The 19,232-nt window shown below is 39.7% G+C and overlaps 1 protein-coding gene across 1 annotated transcript; it reads left to right on the forward strand.

Annotated features, from left to right (window-relative positions):
• The first annotated feature begins 713 nt into the window (after positions 1–713).
• UBLCP1 (ubiquitin like domain containing CTD phosphatase 1) lies at positions 714–19,067 on the forward strand. The gene is made up of 11 exons (XM_030211270.1): positions 714–798; positions 2,526–2,709; positions 7,890–7,981; positions 10,109–10,194; positions 10,336–10,451; positions 14,989–15,087; positions 15,633–15,670; positions 16,251–16,349; positions 16,480–16,596; positions 17,333–17,460; positions 17,755–19,067. Exons 2-11 carry the CDS (start codon positions 2,556–2,558, stop codon positions 17,780–17,782), a joined length of 957 nt encoding a protein of 318 aa, XP_030067130.1. The 5' UTR covers positions 714–798; positions 2,526–2,555; the 3' UTR covers positions 17,783–19,067.
• Positions 19,068–19,232: the final 165 nt, after the last annotated feature.

Genomic DNA, 19,232 nt, shown 5'->3' on the forward strand with positions numbered 1-19,232 from the left:
ATGAGCTCTGTCATATATCCTGGGGCTTCACCGTAGATAATTTTGTGACCCAATGCAGTGGTATATTATAAAAATGCACTTAGGGTTTTTTTTTACTAAGGCGCGATAGCGTTTTTAGAGTGCGCTAAAAATAGGTGTGCCCTAAATGCTAGAGATGCCCATTGGAATACATTGGCGTCTCTAGCGTTCAGCTCACACCTATTTAGCTTGCAATCTAATTAGGACAAACAGGACAAATAAGAGATAAGGGAATTACTAAGGTGGAGAATAGGTACAACCCTAAGTATACATGTATGTGAAAACATCCTAAAGTGGCTCGTTTAGGAGTTTGGAGATCATGTTCCATACATTCGTCCGGTGGTCATTTCTTACAAAGACATAATGTCACTGACCAACGACATCCTCCACCTACAACTCCAGTTGCAAAAGAAAAAAGAAGTCAGTTCACAAGCACTTCGACCTGGCATAAAATCACCACTGGCACAAGCCAGGGATAAGCCTTGTCCGATTTCATTCCTACACTCACAGCAGCAGCCAGCGCAGCCGCTGGCGGATGTCCCGAGCCAGTCGCCTTTTTCCGTAAGATCCGAGAGGGGGCGCGCCGCCGCCAAGCCTCCCACACAGCCCTCAGCCAGTAGGGAGCGCTGCAGGTTCCTTACATATATCCGGCGCTACGTTTCTATGGCCCCGTGATCCCGCGCCGCTGCCGGAAGTGAGGTAGCCCTAAAGCGGTAGTGGTGCGGTGCCGAGGCAGTTAGGTGGTGCCGTCGGTTCTGTTACTGAATGGATGCGGCTCGGGTATGTGAGCGGCTTCCTGTCTCTGGTTCTGTGACGCTGCGTGATACAAGGACAGTCCTGCGTTCCGGGCTGTTGTTTTCTTCTCACTCCTTCCTTCCATCTTTCTTTCCTCGTCGCGGCTTCTCATTCCCCCCCCCCCCCCCCCCACCTTCCTGGTCTGCTCCTTGGCCTGGACCCCTTTTCCCCGCCCCCCTCCTAGTCTGGTTCATCCGGTTTGGCCCCTTCGCCTTGTCACGGCTCGTCTCCCCTTCCAGCCTGTGATCTCTTTCCATATGCTCTGCCCTCCCCCTCAGATTTTTATCTTCTCTCAAATTAGACTATTTCTTCCCCAGTGTCACTGATTTCTCTCCTCTCCTGTATGTTATGTCGTTGTCAGTAACTGTACTGCTGCCGTTGGTTTACATCCTTTCACATGAGTGGCATATTGGGGCTGTCACCATTCTCTGCATATGAAATAGATTTGCTGTCACAGTTTATCCAGGTGGAATTCAGGGGATTTTTGTCCACATATATTCTCTTAGACTACAGTTCCAGAATTGGGTCGTTGCTCTGATCAGCATGATCCTTTTTGGAGGGGTGGGTTGAAGGATCTTACAAACTAGTGTTTCCAGTGATGAGAAGATATTCACTTCACAACCACCTATATAAGTAGTAGCAAATTTCAGGGGAACACACAGTGAGAACAGTTAATAAAATTCATGCACACATTAAATTCCAGTTAAGTAAAGCAGCTTATGTTAAGGGAACCCCCCCCCCCCCTCAAATTAAACATTCAGATTGATACCCAGGTTCTATTTTCCAGTGCCACACCCATTCCTTTAATGCCAAACCAGGTTGCCATAAGTTGCATCCCAAAATACTTTATTACTGATAGAAATATATTTAGTGTTGCAGTATGAGCAAAGATAACAGGAGTATATAAGAAAATTATTTCATTTATTCTTTTAAGCATTGTCACACAAGAAAAAAAACACCAGGGACTGTCTTTTCTTCATGTTCAACTGTGAAGCGCTGTGTACGTCTGGTAGCGCTATAGAAATGATTTGTAGTTGTAGTAGCAGCAACTGAAAAATAGTTGAGCAGAGGTATGTACTAAGAAATTGTAGAACAGGAGTTCATATAATGAGGCTCAAAGATAGAGTTAGGGGTAATATCAAGAAAGCTTTTTTTAATGAAAAAGGTAGTGAAAAGGAAAACAACTTCCCAGTGGAAGTGGTAGAGAAGTGACTATAAAACCAATGATCAAAGAAGCTGTGATATTGCAACAAAAAATTGGAAATGGACAGACTAGATGGGCCTACCAGTCTATATATGAACATATTCTATATTTCTTTGCCTGTTTAGATTCCATTTTATTTTGTGAATTGCTCCAGTACATAATCACTACCACATCATTTTGGGATGTATTCCTCCTTCTTAGTGAATGCAATTGCTGTTGTCCACCATTTTTGTAATCTTCTTAAATTTGCTTCTGGTTGTAAGCTTACAGGACCTTTTCCTCCATCTGTTTCTTTGGTTGTAGAGCCTCTTATTTTATTCCAGCATTGCATTTGCTCAAAAGAGCAGGTGTTTGATTAGCATCTTTGTCCATGGTAACATGTTTGTTTATTTTTTCTTCTTTATAGCATTACATTAGTTTTAAGCATGTTTGTTTGTTTGTTTATTTTTATTCTTTATAGCATTACATTAGTTTTAAACATGTTTAAGTTTCTTTATTTTATTTTCAGGTGCTTTGACAGTCAACCTATCTTTCAAGAATGTCTCTGTCTCTTATTGTAAAATGGGGAGGCCAGGAATATTCCATCACTGCTCTCTCGGAGGATGATACAGTGTTAGACCTCAAGCAATCTCTGAAGAACCTCACAGGAGTGTTGCCTGAGCGCCAGAAATTGCTTGGCCTTAAATATAAAGGTAATACTGATATTTTTATTGATGTTTTTTTAGGATGTTGAGTGTGGCAGATTTGTTTGGCCCTAGTTCCATTCACATATGTGACCATCTGGAAAAAGGTGACTAAAGTAGCATGTATCCATAAGCAGTCTGAAAAAATTTCATGTTTGAACTTCTGTAATTTTTAAATTTGTTTTTCACATAAAAGGAGGGGTACTACAAAATTGTTAGGTCTAGCAGAATTCATTAAAACCTAAGGGTATGTTGACTAAGGTGCTTTAGCGTTTTTAATGCGCCTTTAAAGTTAAGGCGCGTTAAACGCTAACGCACCAATACATTCCTATGGGCGCATTAGCGTTTAATGCGAGTCAACCATTAACACACATTAGAAACGCTAACACTCCTATAGCACGCCTTATTATACATACTCCTTAATTTTTTGTTTCTGGCGATTTTAGTCACCTTTTCCCAGAGATGGTCACATATGGTGCAGCTTTTATGTTTATTTGTCTGTTTGGTTGGAGGGTATGCAAATTGTACTGTGTATTACTGAATAAGTAACATAAAACATGCACAAATCTAATATTTAGTAGCGGAACTCATAGATTCTTTCATGGACTTCTCATTTATGCAGTACAGCAATGTGTCTTGACTACGTGCTATAGCTAATGCAGCAGAATGTCATGGCAAGGGCTTGTTTTTTTCTTTGAATCAGCCCCCACACCCTTCCCAGGAAATGACAGTAGTGGAGGGGCTGGATTAGGGAGCAGAATATTTTTTTTCTGATCTTTTCTGGGGTTGATGCAATAACCTTGTTTTAGAGCCGTGCATGGTTTCCTATTGCAAGCCTAAAGGGTAAAGGAGTATGGATTTGTAAACCACTTTGATTGTACCACAGAAAGGCAGTATATCATTTATTTTACAGTGTATAGATTTATGTAGTGATGTGCAGGTACTTTTCATACATGGGACAATGTTTATATTTATTAAACTTTATATATATATATAGTACAAAGTGATTTACACTATATGTAAAACATTAACATTTAAAAACAATTATGATTTGTAGAATGCCAAAGTTCAATAGGAAAACCTAACCCCAAACAGAAGGCAACACTCAAGCCACACACATTCACTTCTATTAAACAATAAAACAAAATAAAAACTACATCTTCCAATTTACAGTTTGCAGAACCCCTAGTGTACAGCACTATCATAATTTCTCATCAGAAAAGACCTGCTTAAAACATCAAGATTTTTACTAAGACCTTGAATTTTTTTTTTTTTTAACATCCGCCTCTCCCCTGTCAACTTGAGGCAGCTCATTCCAATATTGTGGTGCCAGCCAAAAAATAGGCCCTTTTATGAGTCCACTAATATAATGCTCATGTCTTTTATGGCACCATTAATCTATATTCGCTTCGAAAGTGCTAAACCCCTCTGAGAAAAGTTGCACTGGCTCCCAATCAAAGAATGTATCATCAAAATCTGCACCTTTGTCCACAAAATTATCTACGCCATAGTCCCAGGATACATGACAGACCTCATAGATCTACCAACCAGAAACAGAATCTGATCATCACGATCATACCTAAACTTACATTACCCAAATTGCAAAGGACTTAAATACAAAACAATTTACGCATCCAGCTTCTCCTACGTAAGTGCACAACTATGGAACGGACTCCCAAAAGCTGTAAAAATAATCCATGACCATCTAAACTTCAGAAAATCACTAAAAAACAACCTCTTCAAAAAGGCTTACCCCACCGATCCAACGTAAATCCCCACACCCAGCAACACAGCTCAAGCAATGATCGTACTGGACAATATACAATCTCCATTCCCTTCGACATTCACGGTGCCTGACACACACCTACCTCATTCGACCACAGTACAACCTTGTATTTGTTATCAACCGACTGGCGAACACCTTTACAGTATTATGTAAGCCACATTGAGGTGGGAAAATGTGGGGTATAAATGTAACAAATAAATAAAAATATTCCTGCAACAAGTGCAATGGAGGGTTAAGTGGCTTGCTTGGGTCATAAGGAGCTACAGTAGGAATTATCGTTTATTATTATTAGCATTTGTATAGCGCTACCAGACGCACGCAGCGCTGAACACCTGATACAAAGAGACAGTCCCTGCTCAAAAGAGCTTACAATCTAAATAATACAGACAGACAAGACAGTTACGGGTGAGGGAAGCAATGGGTGAGAAGGGAGGAAGAGACAAGGGGAGGGCAATTGTGGCTAGGAGCTAAAAGCAGTAGTGAAAAGGTGGGATTTCAGCATAGATTTGAAAACAGGTAGAGATGGAGCTAGACGTATTAATTTAATATACTTGCTCTTTTGAGCATGAGTCAAGGAGGTTTACATACAATTGTACAGGTACTGCTCCCCATGTTGAAAACAAATATCATGCAAAGAGGCAGATCGCATAAGTGTACGCTAACATGGGACAGGACCCTCAACACATGCTAACATGGATGTGCACTGATGGCAGCTATGTCTTGCACACAGAATAATTGTATTGTGTCTGGTTGGATTGCATATGGTGGTGTACTGTATTTATGCACAGAAGGCATTCTATCATATGTGTGGATATATGTTCATGAAAAATGGGTATCGGCACCTTTTTTTTTTTTAACCACGCTTTCCATGCTTGCAGTAAAGGAAAGAAATAGGCATGAAACCTTCACAAGAATGGCTAACCTTCTACTTGTCCTCAGACCTTGCATTAATGCTCAGCCTTCTTGTCTTCTGCTTCTCCACAGATTAGCTAATATCTTTAGTACCACTGATTTAAGTGTGTTGTGCATTGATTACCTGAGACTTTGCACACAGGCTCATGTGCAAAACTTGTTTTTTACATAGAGAGCACTTAATGCTAAATAGTGGTTGCAAAGACGTGGTGACAATTATCTTTATATAATGGAGGAAAAGCCTCTTTATCTCCGGTACAGAAAAAGTTATTGTGTTCTGATTCACGGTGTGAGATCTTCATTGGCTGAAAAACCTCCTAAATTAAAATATACTTTCTTTGTATATGCAAGTAATATTAATGCTCTTTCTTTATAGTCAATATTTAAGCATAAGGCACTTAGCTTTATATTCCTTCCAACGGGGTCCTGTTTTGCCGTATCCGGCTTTATCAAGGGAAATTAACCTCGCCCTTGTGCTGATCTCTGTAAAAAGAAAAAAACCCACTAAACATGCCATCCTCTGGTTTGGTTCTTGATATCACTCATTCTTTAACATACTAAACATTCTAGAAAGCCCTGGTTTCATCCTATGCAAAAACATGGCACGAACTTACTGTTTTTTCAGCGTAACTTCTCTTTTCTCTACTCAATGTATTTTTTCAAAATGGCGTCTGCTTTTATTGATGCTCATTAATGCAGCTCCCCCGTTATTGGTGAAATGATTTAAAGAGCTAGTACTAGAAAAATGTTGCCCATTGGATCATGGTGTTACATAGTAACATAGTAACCTTTAGGTTCTAAGGATTTTAACTATCCAATGCTGCTCTGATTGCAGGAGGCGTTTCCCAATCAGAGCAGCATTGGATTTTCAAGTTAAAATCCTTAGAACCTAAAGATCGTAACACCATGATCCAATGGGCAATATTTTTCTAGTACTATCTGTTTAAATTATTCCACCAGTAATGGGGGAGCTGCATTAATGAGCATTATAAAAGCAGTCGCCATTTTGAAAAAATACATTGAGTAGAGAAAAGAGAAGTTACGCTAAAAAAACAGGATGTTTGTGCCACGTTTTTGCATAGGGGGATGAAACCAGGGCTGTCTAGAATGTTTAGTATGTTAAAAAATGAGTGATATCAAGAACTAAACTGGAGGATGGCATGTTTACTGCTTTTTTCTTTTTACAGGGATCAACATAAGGGCAAGGTTAATTTCCCTTGATAAAGCCAGATACGGCGAAACGGGACCCCGTCGGAAGGAATATAAAGCTAAGTGCTTTATGCTTAAATATTGAATATAAAGAAAGAGCATTAATATTACTTGCATATACAAAGAAAGTATATTTCAATTTAGGAGTTTTTTCAGCCAATGAAGATCTCACTCCATGAATCAGAACACAATAACTTTTTCTGTACCGGAGATACAGAGGCATTTCCTCCATTATATAAAGATAATTGTCACCACGTCTTTGCAACCACTATTTAGCATTAAGTGACACTTCTATCAAATATTGTGGTTGAGTCCTATTTAACAGTAAAAGGTTGTCTTTACATAGTGAGCACACAATTGTGTGCAAAATCCAAGCTAACCTGTGCGCAAATACTAATGCCTAATGCACTTACTGTTTGTGTCAGTCTCACTCTTTCAGGATTTCTGCAATAGCAGGAGTTGGTTGGAGTAGGAAGCAGAAGGCTATTCTGCAGGGCACTTCTTAGCCTTGTATACTGTGACCAGGGATAATAAACAGCAGCACCAGAACCTGGTAGCTGTCCATATTTTGATTACTGTTACTAATGTTGTTGTGTAATCTTTTCTTTATGTATAACTTTGACAACACATGTACACATTTTTTCTTGCCAATAATGTTTCCTAACTGAATCTGAAAAAGTATGAGGATGGAGGGAGGAAGAGGAGAAAGAAAAAACAAAGAAAATAAGCCTTGCTATACTGGGACAGTATCCTTTTTCCAACAGTGGCCAATCCAGGTCCAAGTACTTGGCAAAATCCTAAAAGAGTAAAACAGATTTTATGCTGCCTATCCTGGAAATAAGCAGTAGGTTTTTCCAAATCCATCTTAATAATGGCTTATGGACTTTTCTTTTAGGAACTTATCCAAACCTTTTTTTAAAATCTTGCTAAGCTAACTGCTTTTACCACTTTCTCTGGCATAAAATTCCAGAGTTTAATTACACATAGTGGCTCTCTCTATTTTCCCTCCCTTCTGGTGGTTTTCCATGTAATGAAGGTGGGAGGGGAGATGCCAGCAGGTAAGAGTGCTGTTTGACAGAGCTTTGCTGCCAGAGGCAGCGGGCAGGTTCTGTGTGAATGCAGGACACTGGATGGCTGTACCAGTTTCTTTCCCCAAGGACAACCCTCCATCTGAGTACCAGCTTGTTTCTTTCTAGGGGAAAAAACAAAACAAAAAAGAACTTTTTTTGGCCTTATGAAGTGTGGGCAGTTGAGAGATTATTTTATATGCTTCAAATTGTAGGTAAATCGGCAGAGGATGACATGAAACTTGGCATTCTCAAACTGAAACCAAATACCAAGATCATGATGATGGGAACGCGGGAGGAGAGTCTGGTAAATCTCTGTACACATCCAGCCCCCCTCATTACTTATTTTATTCCTGTAAAATTATTAAAGGCAATGGCATAGTTATTTCCAACAGATGTTCAACTGGTTTCCAGTAGTAGTACTGGAGAATAAATTTGCTTGCCAGAACTTTATTTTTTTACTTGCAGAAAAGCTGGTCCTGAGGTCTGGAACTGTGACTTTTAAGATTTTTGACACTTTTGAGGAAAATGCTTCAGTACTAACAGATTTAAAATAAGCAATTTGTGAGAGAACAAGGATGCCAAATAAGCAAGTTTAAGGAATTTAATACTATAAATAGGTGATGGTTTCATGAATTACTCCCTTCATAAAATTAGGAAACAAGGAAAAAAATCCAACCAATAAAGAAACGTAATTTATTGAAAAGCTCTATTTCCAGAACACTTATGTTTTAGTATTTGTCCACTAGCATCAATTCAAGTCTTGTATACCGCTAATGTCCCCTTTCCAGGGTTCAGTGCAGTTTACATTCTAGGTAAGACAAAAGCAGATAGTGTTAGTGTGAGGTATGAGGAACATTAGATACCATTGGAAAGGATAATGGATGATACTAGGAAGTAGAAGTCATGATAGATTATTATCTTTGGGAAGAGAGAGGTTTTTAGCCTTTTCCTGAAGTTGAGGTAGCTGTTTTCTTTTCTGATGGGAATAGGTAGAGAGTTCCATATTTTCAAGTACGAGGAATAGAGAGCTGAAAATCTTTTGATTTCTAATTGTCTTTTGAAATGGTGATGCTAACACTAGTTGTTGTTTCAGTCTGGACCAGAGTGAAGCCGTGTAAGAATTGAAAAACTAAACAAGCAGCTTTGAACCCGAGTCTTTCTGCTATGGGAAGCCAGTGCAGTTTGTTTAGATGAGTTGAAACACTAGTATATCTATTCAATCTGTATATTAGTCTTGCAGCTGTATTCTGTATGATTTACATTTTTTTCTGATATTGACACTTAGTACTAAGAAATAGAATGTTACAGTAATCGAAGTGAGTAGGACTAACATTTGGACTTACAGGGTGAGGTAAAAAAAAAAAAAAAGTAACCACCTACAGTTTTTTTTTTCTCATCAACTGCTTTGAATTTCAATGAGAAATTTTATGTACTTATCTAGTAATCATACTTACATATTACTATTAAAACAACATTGAATTATCTTAAGCTATGCTGATGTTACTAACTTTTAGTATTACTACCTAGCAATTTTTGCACATTAAAAATATTCAAGCTAAAACACATTAAAGTAACGTCATTCAAATGGTACAATTAACAATGTGTCAGAACTGCGCAGAAACTGTGAATACTCAAGGTGTCCACCCTCAGCTTTAACATAGGCCTTGAGTCACTTTGGGAAGTTCTTAATAGTCTTGTCGATCGGTCCCTGTGGCAGGCTGTCCCAGATCTGCAGCGCTTCCTTGAGTTTGACGATTGTTTGTGGCTGTGGGTAGAGCTTGTGATAGGCCTCCAACATTGTTCCACAGAAAAAAGTCTGTCATTGTGACATCATTAGCAATGTTTTAAAAAAAATTCATATTTTAATTTTAATTGTGGCATTTATAATCTGCTTAACCATCAAGTTCAAGGCGCAGAACAATCACACATTGTGAGGAGTTACTTTATCCCTAGAGGGCTCACAAGGTTTGGTATGGAGGGTTAAGTAACTTGCCCAAGGTCAAAAAAGGAGCTGCAGTGGGAATTGAACCCAGGACTCCAGGATCAAAGCCTGCTACGCTAACCATTAGGCCACTGCTCCTAATGGTAGTCTTATAGTGCAGACATTTTTGAATGCATGAAAATCACTGGGTGGTCATCAAAAAAGTCTGTAACTTCGCTGTGTTTAAAGATAATCTCATTGTACTTGGTATGTAGATAGTAACAACAAATTGAAATTGAACACATTGAAATACCAACAGGTTGCTGAGAAAACAGCAAAAAAAACTCTAGGGGGTTACTTTTTTTTTTTTTTTTGTCTCACCCTGTATGTAAAAGTGGATCTCTCTGCCTGGACAGCTGACCATTCTTACTTGTGCTATTTCATATCCAGAGATGCAGTAAAACCTCAGCAGAGTTTCTGAATAATATGCTTCCATGTTGATCTCTGTAGGAGGATGTATTGGCTCCTCCCATGGACAATGATGATGTTGTCAATGATTTTGATATTGAAGAGGAAGTTGTTGAAGTGGAAAACAGGTGAGTCAGAAATGTCTGATGTGGCTGAAGTGGCATACTTTGCATTTTGTGTCTCTGCAGCATGCTTGCAGACATTGCTCCTCTTTATGCTTATTCGCTTTTAAAGAATTCTTGGTGACTTTTTATATTCCTTTTTCAAAGGGAAGAAAACCTAGCAAAAATTTCTCGTCGTGTGAAAGACTACAAGGTGGAAATTTTGAATTCACCAAGAGAAGGAAAAAAGTTATTGGTGTTAGATGTTGATTATACGTTGTTTGGTAAGTGAGCTATAAAGTGGAGCTGTATGTGCGTGCCAGAAATATAAGGGGTAATTCGTATACTAATTCTTTAATGCACAGTGCCAAAGAAGCAACGGTGGCAATGTTGCAGTCTTCTATGAGAATTAGTTGGGTCCAGTTTCCAAACACGGCTTCTGCTCATTCACAGCCTTAGGGATGAGGCATGGACCATAGCCATTATACAGTAGTGGTACCTGCAGCTGAGATTCAATATGCATGTGTATCAGGTTCTGAAAAAGAGAGAGAAGAGTAGGACCGAATTGGGAGAGATAAGTCTGTTTAGATAGAAACAGAAAAATGTAAAGGGTAAAGATCATATGGCCTATCCAGTCTGCCCATCCATCCCATCTAATCTCCCTATCCTTAGAGATCCTATGTACTTGTCCCAAGCTCTCTTAAATTCATTGTTTTCATTTCCACTGCTTCCACTGGGAAGCCGTTCCAGGAATTTACCACCCTTTTCATGAAGAAGTATTGATAGGTTACTTCTGAGCCTATCCCCTTTCACCTTCATCCTATGTCCAGAGCTTCCTTTCTGTAGAAAGAGATGCACCTCCTGTGCACTTATGATAGACACATTTAAATATATATGTGGCATATCTCCCCTGTCCTGCCTTTATTCCAAATTAAACATATTGAGATCTTTAAGTCTGTCCCACATACGCTTTATGACAAAGACCATTGAACATTTTAGTAGCCGCCCTTTGGATCAATTCCATCCTGTTTATATCTTTATTTATTTGTTACATTTGTATCCCACATTTTCCCACCTATTTTCAGGCTCAGTGTGGCTTACATGGTACCGGAGAAGCGTTTGCTGACTCTGATGTGAACAAATACATAGTGAGTTAGGGGTAAGATAAAGTTCATGTGGCATAGTCACATTAGGGACTCATATGGTGGTAGAGTTGTGTTGGGTCCATAGCGTACTTCAGTTCGTTGTGTTGCCGTGATCAGGCATTTAAGTTGGATCGGTAGGGTATGCCTTTTTAAACAGGTTAGTTTTTAGAGTTTTCCGGAAGTTTAGGTGGTTGTGCATCGTTTTTAAGGCTTTTGGTAATGTGTTCCATAGTTGTGTGCTGATGTAGGAAAAACTGGATGCATAAGTTGATTTGTATTTAAGGCCTTTGCAGCTTGGGTAGTGCAGATATAGATATGTTCTTGATGATTCGAATGTGTTTCTAGTTGGTAGGTCGATTAAATCTGTCATGTATCCCGGGGCTTCCCCATAGATAATTTTGTGATCCCAGGTGCAGATTTTGAATGCAATGCGTTCTTTGATTGGAAGCCAGTGTAGTTTTTCGCAGAGGGGTTTTGCACTTTCAAATTGCGTTTTTCCAAATATAAGCCTAGCTGCCGTGTTTTGAGCGGTTTGAAGTTTCTTTAAGGTTTGTTCTTTGCATCCCGCATAGATTCCATTGCAGTAATCTACATGGCTTATAACCATTGATTGTATTAGGTTGCGGAATGTTTCCCTCAGGAAGAATTGTTTCACGCGTTAGTTTCCACATTGAGTGGAACATTTTCTTTGTTGTGGCTTTCACTTGACTCTCCAGTGTTAAGTAGCGGTCTATTGTAGCGCCGAGGAGTTTCAGGCAGTCTGAGATAGGGAGGGTATAGTCCGGGGTGTCGATACTTGTGGGATTGTCCACGCTGTGTTGGGATGAGAGGATGAGGCAATGTGTCTTTTCTTTGTTGAGTTTTAGTTGGAATGCATTTGCCCATGATTCCATGATGTGCAAGCTGAGCTTGATTTCGTTGGTGATTTCTGTCAGCTTACTTTTGTAGGGAATGTATATTGTGACATCGTCTGCATAGATGAATGGGTTAAGGCCTTGAGGACTTGGCTAGTGAAGGTGAAGTCTCCAGAATTGTACACAGTATTTTAAATGAGCTCTCTCCACAGAGTCTTATACAGGAGCATCATCACCACCTTTTTCCTACTGGCCATTCCTCTTCCTACGAACCCAAGCATCCTTCTAGCTTTCACCATTGCCTTTTCTACCTGTTCGGCCACCAGAAAGGGAAAGAGGATGGGATTTGATATACCGTTTTTCTGTGATTACAATCAAAGCAGTTTACGTATTATATACAGGTTCTTATTTTGTACCTGGGGCAATGGAGGTGTAAGTGACTTGTCCAGAGTCACAAGGAGCTGCATTGGGAATAAACTCCAATTCCCCTTGTTCTCAGGCTGCTGCAACTCCGTCACATACGGTCACGCCCAAGTCCCTTTCCTCTTTCGTGCACAAAAGTTCTTCACCCCCTAAATTGTACTGTTTCCTTGGGTTTTTGCAGCCCAAATGCATGACTCTGCATTTTTTAGCATTAAATCTAAGCTACCAAATTCCAGACCATTCCTCTAGCTTCACTAAGTCCTTTCTCATGTTATCCACACCATCAAGGGTGTCTACCCTATTGCAGATTTTGGTATCATCTGCAAAGAGGAAAACCTTTCCAGACAGCTCTTCAGCAATATCACTTACAAAAATGTTAAAAAGAACTGGCCCAAGAACCAAACCTTGAGGCACACCAATGATATCATCCTTTTACTCAGAACGAGCTCCATTTACCATTACCCTCTATCACCTTACACTCAGTCAGTTCCTAATTCAGTCAGTCACTTTAGGGTACTCAGTTTATTTATTAGTCGACTATGTGGAACTGTGTCAAAGGCTTTGCTAAAATCTAAATACACCACATCTAGCACTCTCCCTTGATCCAACTCTCTGGTCACCCAGTCGAAGAAATGAATCGGATTTGTCTGCTGCCTGTAGTGAAATCAAGTTGCCTTGGATCCTGTAATCCACAGGATTCGAAAAAACTTTACTATTCTCTGTTTTAAAACATTTCCATTAATTTACTTACCACAAAAGTCAGACTTTCTGGACTCTAGTTCACAACCTGTTCTTCCACTTTTCTGGAGAGGGACTATATCTGCTGTTCTCCAGTCTTCCAGGACCACTCCCTACTCTAGAGAAGCATTATAAAGGTCAGCCAGAGGAGCTGCTAGATCTTCCCTAAGTTCCTTCAGAACCCTCAAATGTATGCCATCCGGCCCCATCACTTTGTCCACCTTTAATTTTGCCAGCTCCTCATGAACACGGTCCTCTGAAAATAATTCAGGAACTACCACGCCTCAATTACTACTACTACTACTATTTAGCATTTCTATAGCGCTACAAGGCATACGCAGCGCTGCACAAACATAGAAGAAAGACAGTCCCTGCTCAAAGAGCTTACAATCTAATAGACAAAAAATAAATAAAGTAAGCAAATCAAATCAATTAATGTGAACGGGAAGGAAGAGAGGAGGGTAGGTGGAGGCGAGTGGTTACAAGTGGTTATGAGTCAAAAGCAATGTTAAAGAGGTGGGCTTTCAGTCTAGATTTAAAGGTGGCCAAGGATGGGGCAAGACGTAGGGGCTCAGGAAGTTTATTCCAGGCGTAGGGTGCAACGAGACAGAAGGCGCGAAGTCTGGAGTTGGCAGTAGTGAAGAAGGGAACAGATGAGGATTTATCCATGGAGCGGGGTGTAGGGAAGGATGAGTGTGGAGAGATACTGGGGAGCAGCAGAATGAGTACATTTATAGGTTAGTAGAAGAAGTTTGAACAGGATGCGAAAACGGATAGGGAGCCAGTGAAGGGTCTTGAGGAGAGGGGTAGTATGAGTAGTATGTCTTCTGCGGCCCTGTTCCCAATCTTTCAGCTGTGAACACAGAACAGAAATATTAGAATGAATGCCTACAGCACCTCAGTTTCTGAACGAGCAGTGAAACGTGGATAAGAGGCAAACCCTGCTTCACAGAACATAGTCTAGTCAAGCTATATAGAGCAGGCAATAAGATGCTTCAGGAAAAGTCAAAGTTATGATCAGGAAAGCTTTGTTAGTTCAGACTATCTCAATTTTTTTTTTAATATGGTCTGATGTGGAGCATAACACACTTAACTCAAGAAGGCTATTCTAGGCATATTCAGCAAAATGGATAGTTCAAAGTCAGTAGTTATGGATGGAAGATAAAGACAAAAATGAGTGGCATGCCCAGTAAACTGAATCTGCAGGGACAGGCTTAGGGCAAGATAAGAGATGAAAGAGAATGAGTAGCTGTAAAGACTTGGGTTATGAGGTAAAACTTGAACTGTATATAGAAATAGATAGGGAGCCTATTAAGTGACTTAGGAAGCAGAGTGGCATGTTTTTTTTAACAGCTTCACAGGAGGAGAAATCATAAAGCTAATTTTTTAATAGACTAGTGCAGACATGGTTCAGTCAGAGACCTGTAAATTTCAGAGAGCACTAGACTAAGCAGGAGGTGATAAAATAGAGCATGATGGTATTTGCAGTGTGTTAAAGGAAAGCATGGATCTGGTGATGAGACAGAAAGAAGCAATACATTTGGCAGTCAGAGCTACATTTTCAACCATGTCAGAATTCAGCTAACACTATGGAATAGAAAAAAAAAAAAGCTTCTTCTGATAAATAGGAATGTAACTGAATTTAGTTTTAATGTCTTTAGATCATAGATCGTGTGCAGAGACTGGCATTGAGCTGATGAGACCGCATTTGCATGAATTCCTGACCTCTGCATATGAAGACTATGACATCGTAATTTGGTGTAAGTTCTTTTACCTGTTCTTTATTTAGAACAATTACGATAATTTAGCATCACATGTAACAGGAAGGAGTATTTCCTCTGGTAGAAAGATTTATGCTTGGCATGCTCTTGCTAATCTGTTCTATTCACACACTTAAATTTACTGCCCTGCTCCCCCAACACCTCTTTCTTTGTTAATAAACTTAAAGCTTTCCACTAGAAGTGTGGAAACTTGTATAACTACATGATTTTTCTAGCATTGTTTCTTTAGCCATAATTCTATCTGAAATGGCTTAAATCAGATTATACCACTGTATGTGTATGTTGCAGTTTCTGTAGCCTTTCATGTCTGCCATTAATCATAGAGAAATTGCTACAGGCATACTAAATTTAGTAGGAGAGAGAAGTTCTTAAATAGAGATGAGACTTTTATACTTAGATTTTGGAACTAATTAGCTAAGGGAGTTGTTGGCGAAGAAATGTGTTAATGAGACATTGAATACAAACACCGCTGGTTAGAATGGGTTAATTTCCATTTGTTTCAACAATGCATTATCTCATTGCAGCTGCCACCAGTATGAAGTGGATTGAAGCTAAAATGAAAGTAAGTGATGTTGAAAATTAGCATAAGACATGGTCACTATGTAAGCATAGGGTGAAAAGACAGATGCATAAAAGCAAGTAATAAATCAACACTTGTGTAATAAGCAAGCAAAGCAGAAAGAAGCTGGCTTACACGGAAATGCAGGGCAGTAGAGAATTCACCCAGGCTCCTGCAGGAATGTTCTGCAAGGCAGGGCTTTATCACAAACAAGAAAGGCATGGTAGTTTGCAAACCAGCCCACCCCTCCTTTGAGGTAGACCATGGGAGAGCAAAACATGGCACATTGGCCTGATCTTGTCTGTCTTTGATGTGAAGATCTTGGTGCACACATTCCTTCCCTGTGATAGAGAGCTACAGAGTTTGAATTGGCAAGGCAAATTGTTCTAGCGTTATCTTTGTTCAAAGGTGTGCTATACTGGAATGGCTGCACAGTTGGATAAATCATCCACACTAAAGATTTTGTAAGCCACATTGAGCCTGCAAATAGGTGGGAAAATGTGGGATACAAATGCAACAAATAAATAAATTTAAGTCTGTCTTAACATCTGCTGTTGCAATAAGGCATTTCTCTTTGTTTCAGGAGCTGGGAGTGAGCACAAATGAAAACTACAAGATAACATTCATGTTAGACAGCGCGGCCATGATCACTGTGCACACACCCAGGAGGGGACTAATAGATGTAAGAACTGATGCCAGAAAGCTGTGAGGGGAGGAAACTTCTCTTGGTTCTGTTTTCACATTTAGCATACGTGAGGACTCATGACGTTATACACATTGTAGTAACTGATATGAACTGTGCTTCTCTACAGGTGAAGCCTCTTGGTGTTGTATGGGGCAAATATCCAGAATTTTACAATAAGAAAAATACCATTATGTTTGATGATATCGGGCGAAATTTTCTAATGAATCCACAGAATGGGTTAAAGGTAATTAGCAAGAACATACATTTGTTTTGTAATTTTGTGCTCTGAATTGGAGAACTTTATTCCCTGAGTTGGATTGAAAGTTGCAAAGAAAGGAAGAGGAATTAGCTTAGAATTATGCTCTTTATCCAAGAGTGCTGAGAAAGTTGAGTTTTGATCATGCACACTGCCTTCCGCCACGTGAGCTGAAAGAGAAGGCAAAGCATGGATGTGTGCTATAAAAGGGGAGGGGGATAGTGGTTACAGCTATGCAGGGCAAAGGCACAGATGGGTTGGTTTTTCTCAGGGCATCACTAGCACCTGCTTTGCTTTGGTATGTTTGTGGCTGCTGAGATCCGTTGTTATTCTCCTGGAGAGTAGCTATGCACCGGAGTCCTCCATCTGCACCATTAGAGGACAAATAATAAAACAGTTTCAGTATGATGTAGGATTGGACGCCTTCAGCGTACAGATGCTTAAATACCCATCCTGATACCTAAAAGAGTATTCATATTATTAAACTGGTTCGGATAACAGCAAAACCTGAATCTGTCTTTCCTCAAATCAAAATGAGATAGTCATATAATTTAATTGTTATTGGGGGGGTGGGGGGGGAGAGGTTGGTTGTGATTTTGTTTTCTGAAAACCAGCACAGTTTCAAGCAGGGGCTATCCCTAACTCACCCACAAAAAGAACTCTCCAGGTCTTCTATTGCTTCTCAGGACTTCATTCTTATCCCTTAATTATTTCTTTTTCATAGATAAAACCTTTTATGAAAGCACACCTAAATCGGGATAAAGATAAGGAGCTTTTAAAACTTAGTCAGTACCTGAAGGAAATTGCAAAATTAGACGATCTGTCAGAGCTTAATCACAAGCATTGGGAAAGGTAAGGACTTTGAACAACACTAGATCTGAATTCCTTTAACACCCATATCAATTGTCTGATCCTAAACCTATTAGCTACCCATTCTCTGTTTCCTGTTAGTACACCTGCTTGTGGAGCACCCATCCAACAAGGCCTAGTTTCTGTGATGGCAACTGATACAACATTTAATCTATGAGCTTAGTTACTGTCACAGAGAGCCCATCCTGTGAGCGCCATTCTCATCAGCATAATGGAGATTTCACAGTACACGAACACCTAAAGTGACATCATCTGTCTTACTATTTCTTTTTACAGGTACTTGTCAAAGAAGCAAGGACAGTAGTTCTGCCATGTACTTGAACAAATGAAGACATCAGTCAGGTCCCTTGACTTTCCTTGACATGCTACATTTGAATAATTACCAGAATGGCAGTGCCCAAGTTGGGACCTGGTCTTGTGCTGTCTCCAGGAGGGGGGGGTGAGAATGCAGCGGTGTCATAGTTAACAGCAATATCCTCCAAGAAATCGCTGCCTTCCTCTTCCTCCTGCTTACCTCTGCCCTTAGGGCTTTAGGGATACCTTTTCCAGCCTTGCTGATCTTTTCATGCTTTTCAGCAAGATGCTGGAGCGAGACTCCCCTTTTGTCACCTGGTGCTTGAACAACTTCTTTACACAGCTGCTTAAGTAAATGAAAAAAAGAAAAAGCTGACCCAGTATCTTCTCAATCATAAAACCTAATTAATAGGTGAAAACCATCCTGAACTGGACATATATTTATTTTTTTATATATTTGTTTTCTGGTTTTAATTAACAAGTGCAGCCTGGAGCCGGTTTTGGATTCCTGTGAGTTATAGGATATGATTAAGCTATGATTGATACTTGTTTTGGTGTTTTGTTTTTCATTTCAATTTCCCTTGCTCCCTTCCCCATTCAGCACTCTCAGCTGTATGTAACTGGTTATGTCCATTTTTAGATTGTGCAGGGGCAATTTAATATGTTGGTTTATATTTTGTGTTTTGGTTGTTGGATCAGCATAGAGTTGAAGTACATTTGTTTGGGGTGTGAACTGTTTTGTAAAATAAATTCAGAAATGGTGGAGTGAAACTTTCATGTCCATCACTAAAGAAAGGTGCATCATTAAATGACTTCATATTCTTCAGTCACAGGAAAAGGTTTTAAACCTACACAGAGAAATGCCACTTATTCTTCCCAGCAAACATGATTTAAATCCTTAAATGTTACCATTAGCAATGCCATTATTTGCCATTCCAGATTCAAAGCATCATAGACTGATGTTGCTTTAAATGCTGTACGACAAGGACCCAAGGCGTTGCTGCAGGTCTGGCTGCATTAGATACGTCTCTTAGTGGTCCAGTTGCAGTGCATTATAGACCTGTCTCTCACTAACATAGTTCCAGACATGCGTGTCATTGCATCGTGGCTGCAGACCTCTGTGAGACATGGCTTCAGGATGTATGTGTGCTGCTTGGAGTTGTATGGAACGGCTGGTCAGTGCTTGTATTCACAGTTGCAGGTTTTGCAATTATACTTTGAAGAGCATCACTTTTCAAATATGGAATGTATATTCTTAAGAGGATAGCAGAAATGTAAGTAATAAATATGTTTTCTTAAAATGGTTGATGGTTTCTGTTCTCAATTGTTGTGCATCACACAAGTTAGTTCAATAAGATTAGGAAATGTATTTTTCATGAATTTAAAGAGACTGTGGAAATACAGATTGTGTATCCAATGTCAGACTAATCTTCACAGAAAGACACATACCCGGATTTAGC

The sequence above is a fragment of the Microcaecilia unicolor genome, chromosome 8 (genome assembly GCF_901765095.1).
Source record: "Microcaecilia unicolor chromosome 8, aMicUni1.1, whole genome shotgun sequence".
NCBI classification, from domain to species: Eukaryota; Metazoa; Chordata; class Amphibia; order Gymnophiona; family Siphonopidae; genus Microcaecilia; species Microcaecilia unicolor.

Coding starts and splice junctions, on each gene's coding strand:
- UBLCP1 (XM_030211270.1), top strand. CDS start 2,556: ATGTCTCTGTCTCTTATTGTAAAATGGGGAGGCCAGGAATATTCCATC. Junction 2,710..7,889: donor GCTTGGCCTTAAATATAAAG/GTAATACTGATA, acceptor TTCAAATTGTAG/GTAAATCGGCAGAGGATGAC. Junction 10,452..14,988: donor TGTTGATTATACGTTGTTTG/GTAAGTGAGCTA, acceptor TAATGTCTTTAG/ATCATAGATCGTGTGCAGAG.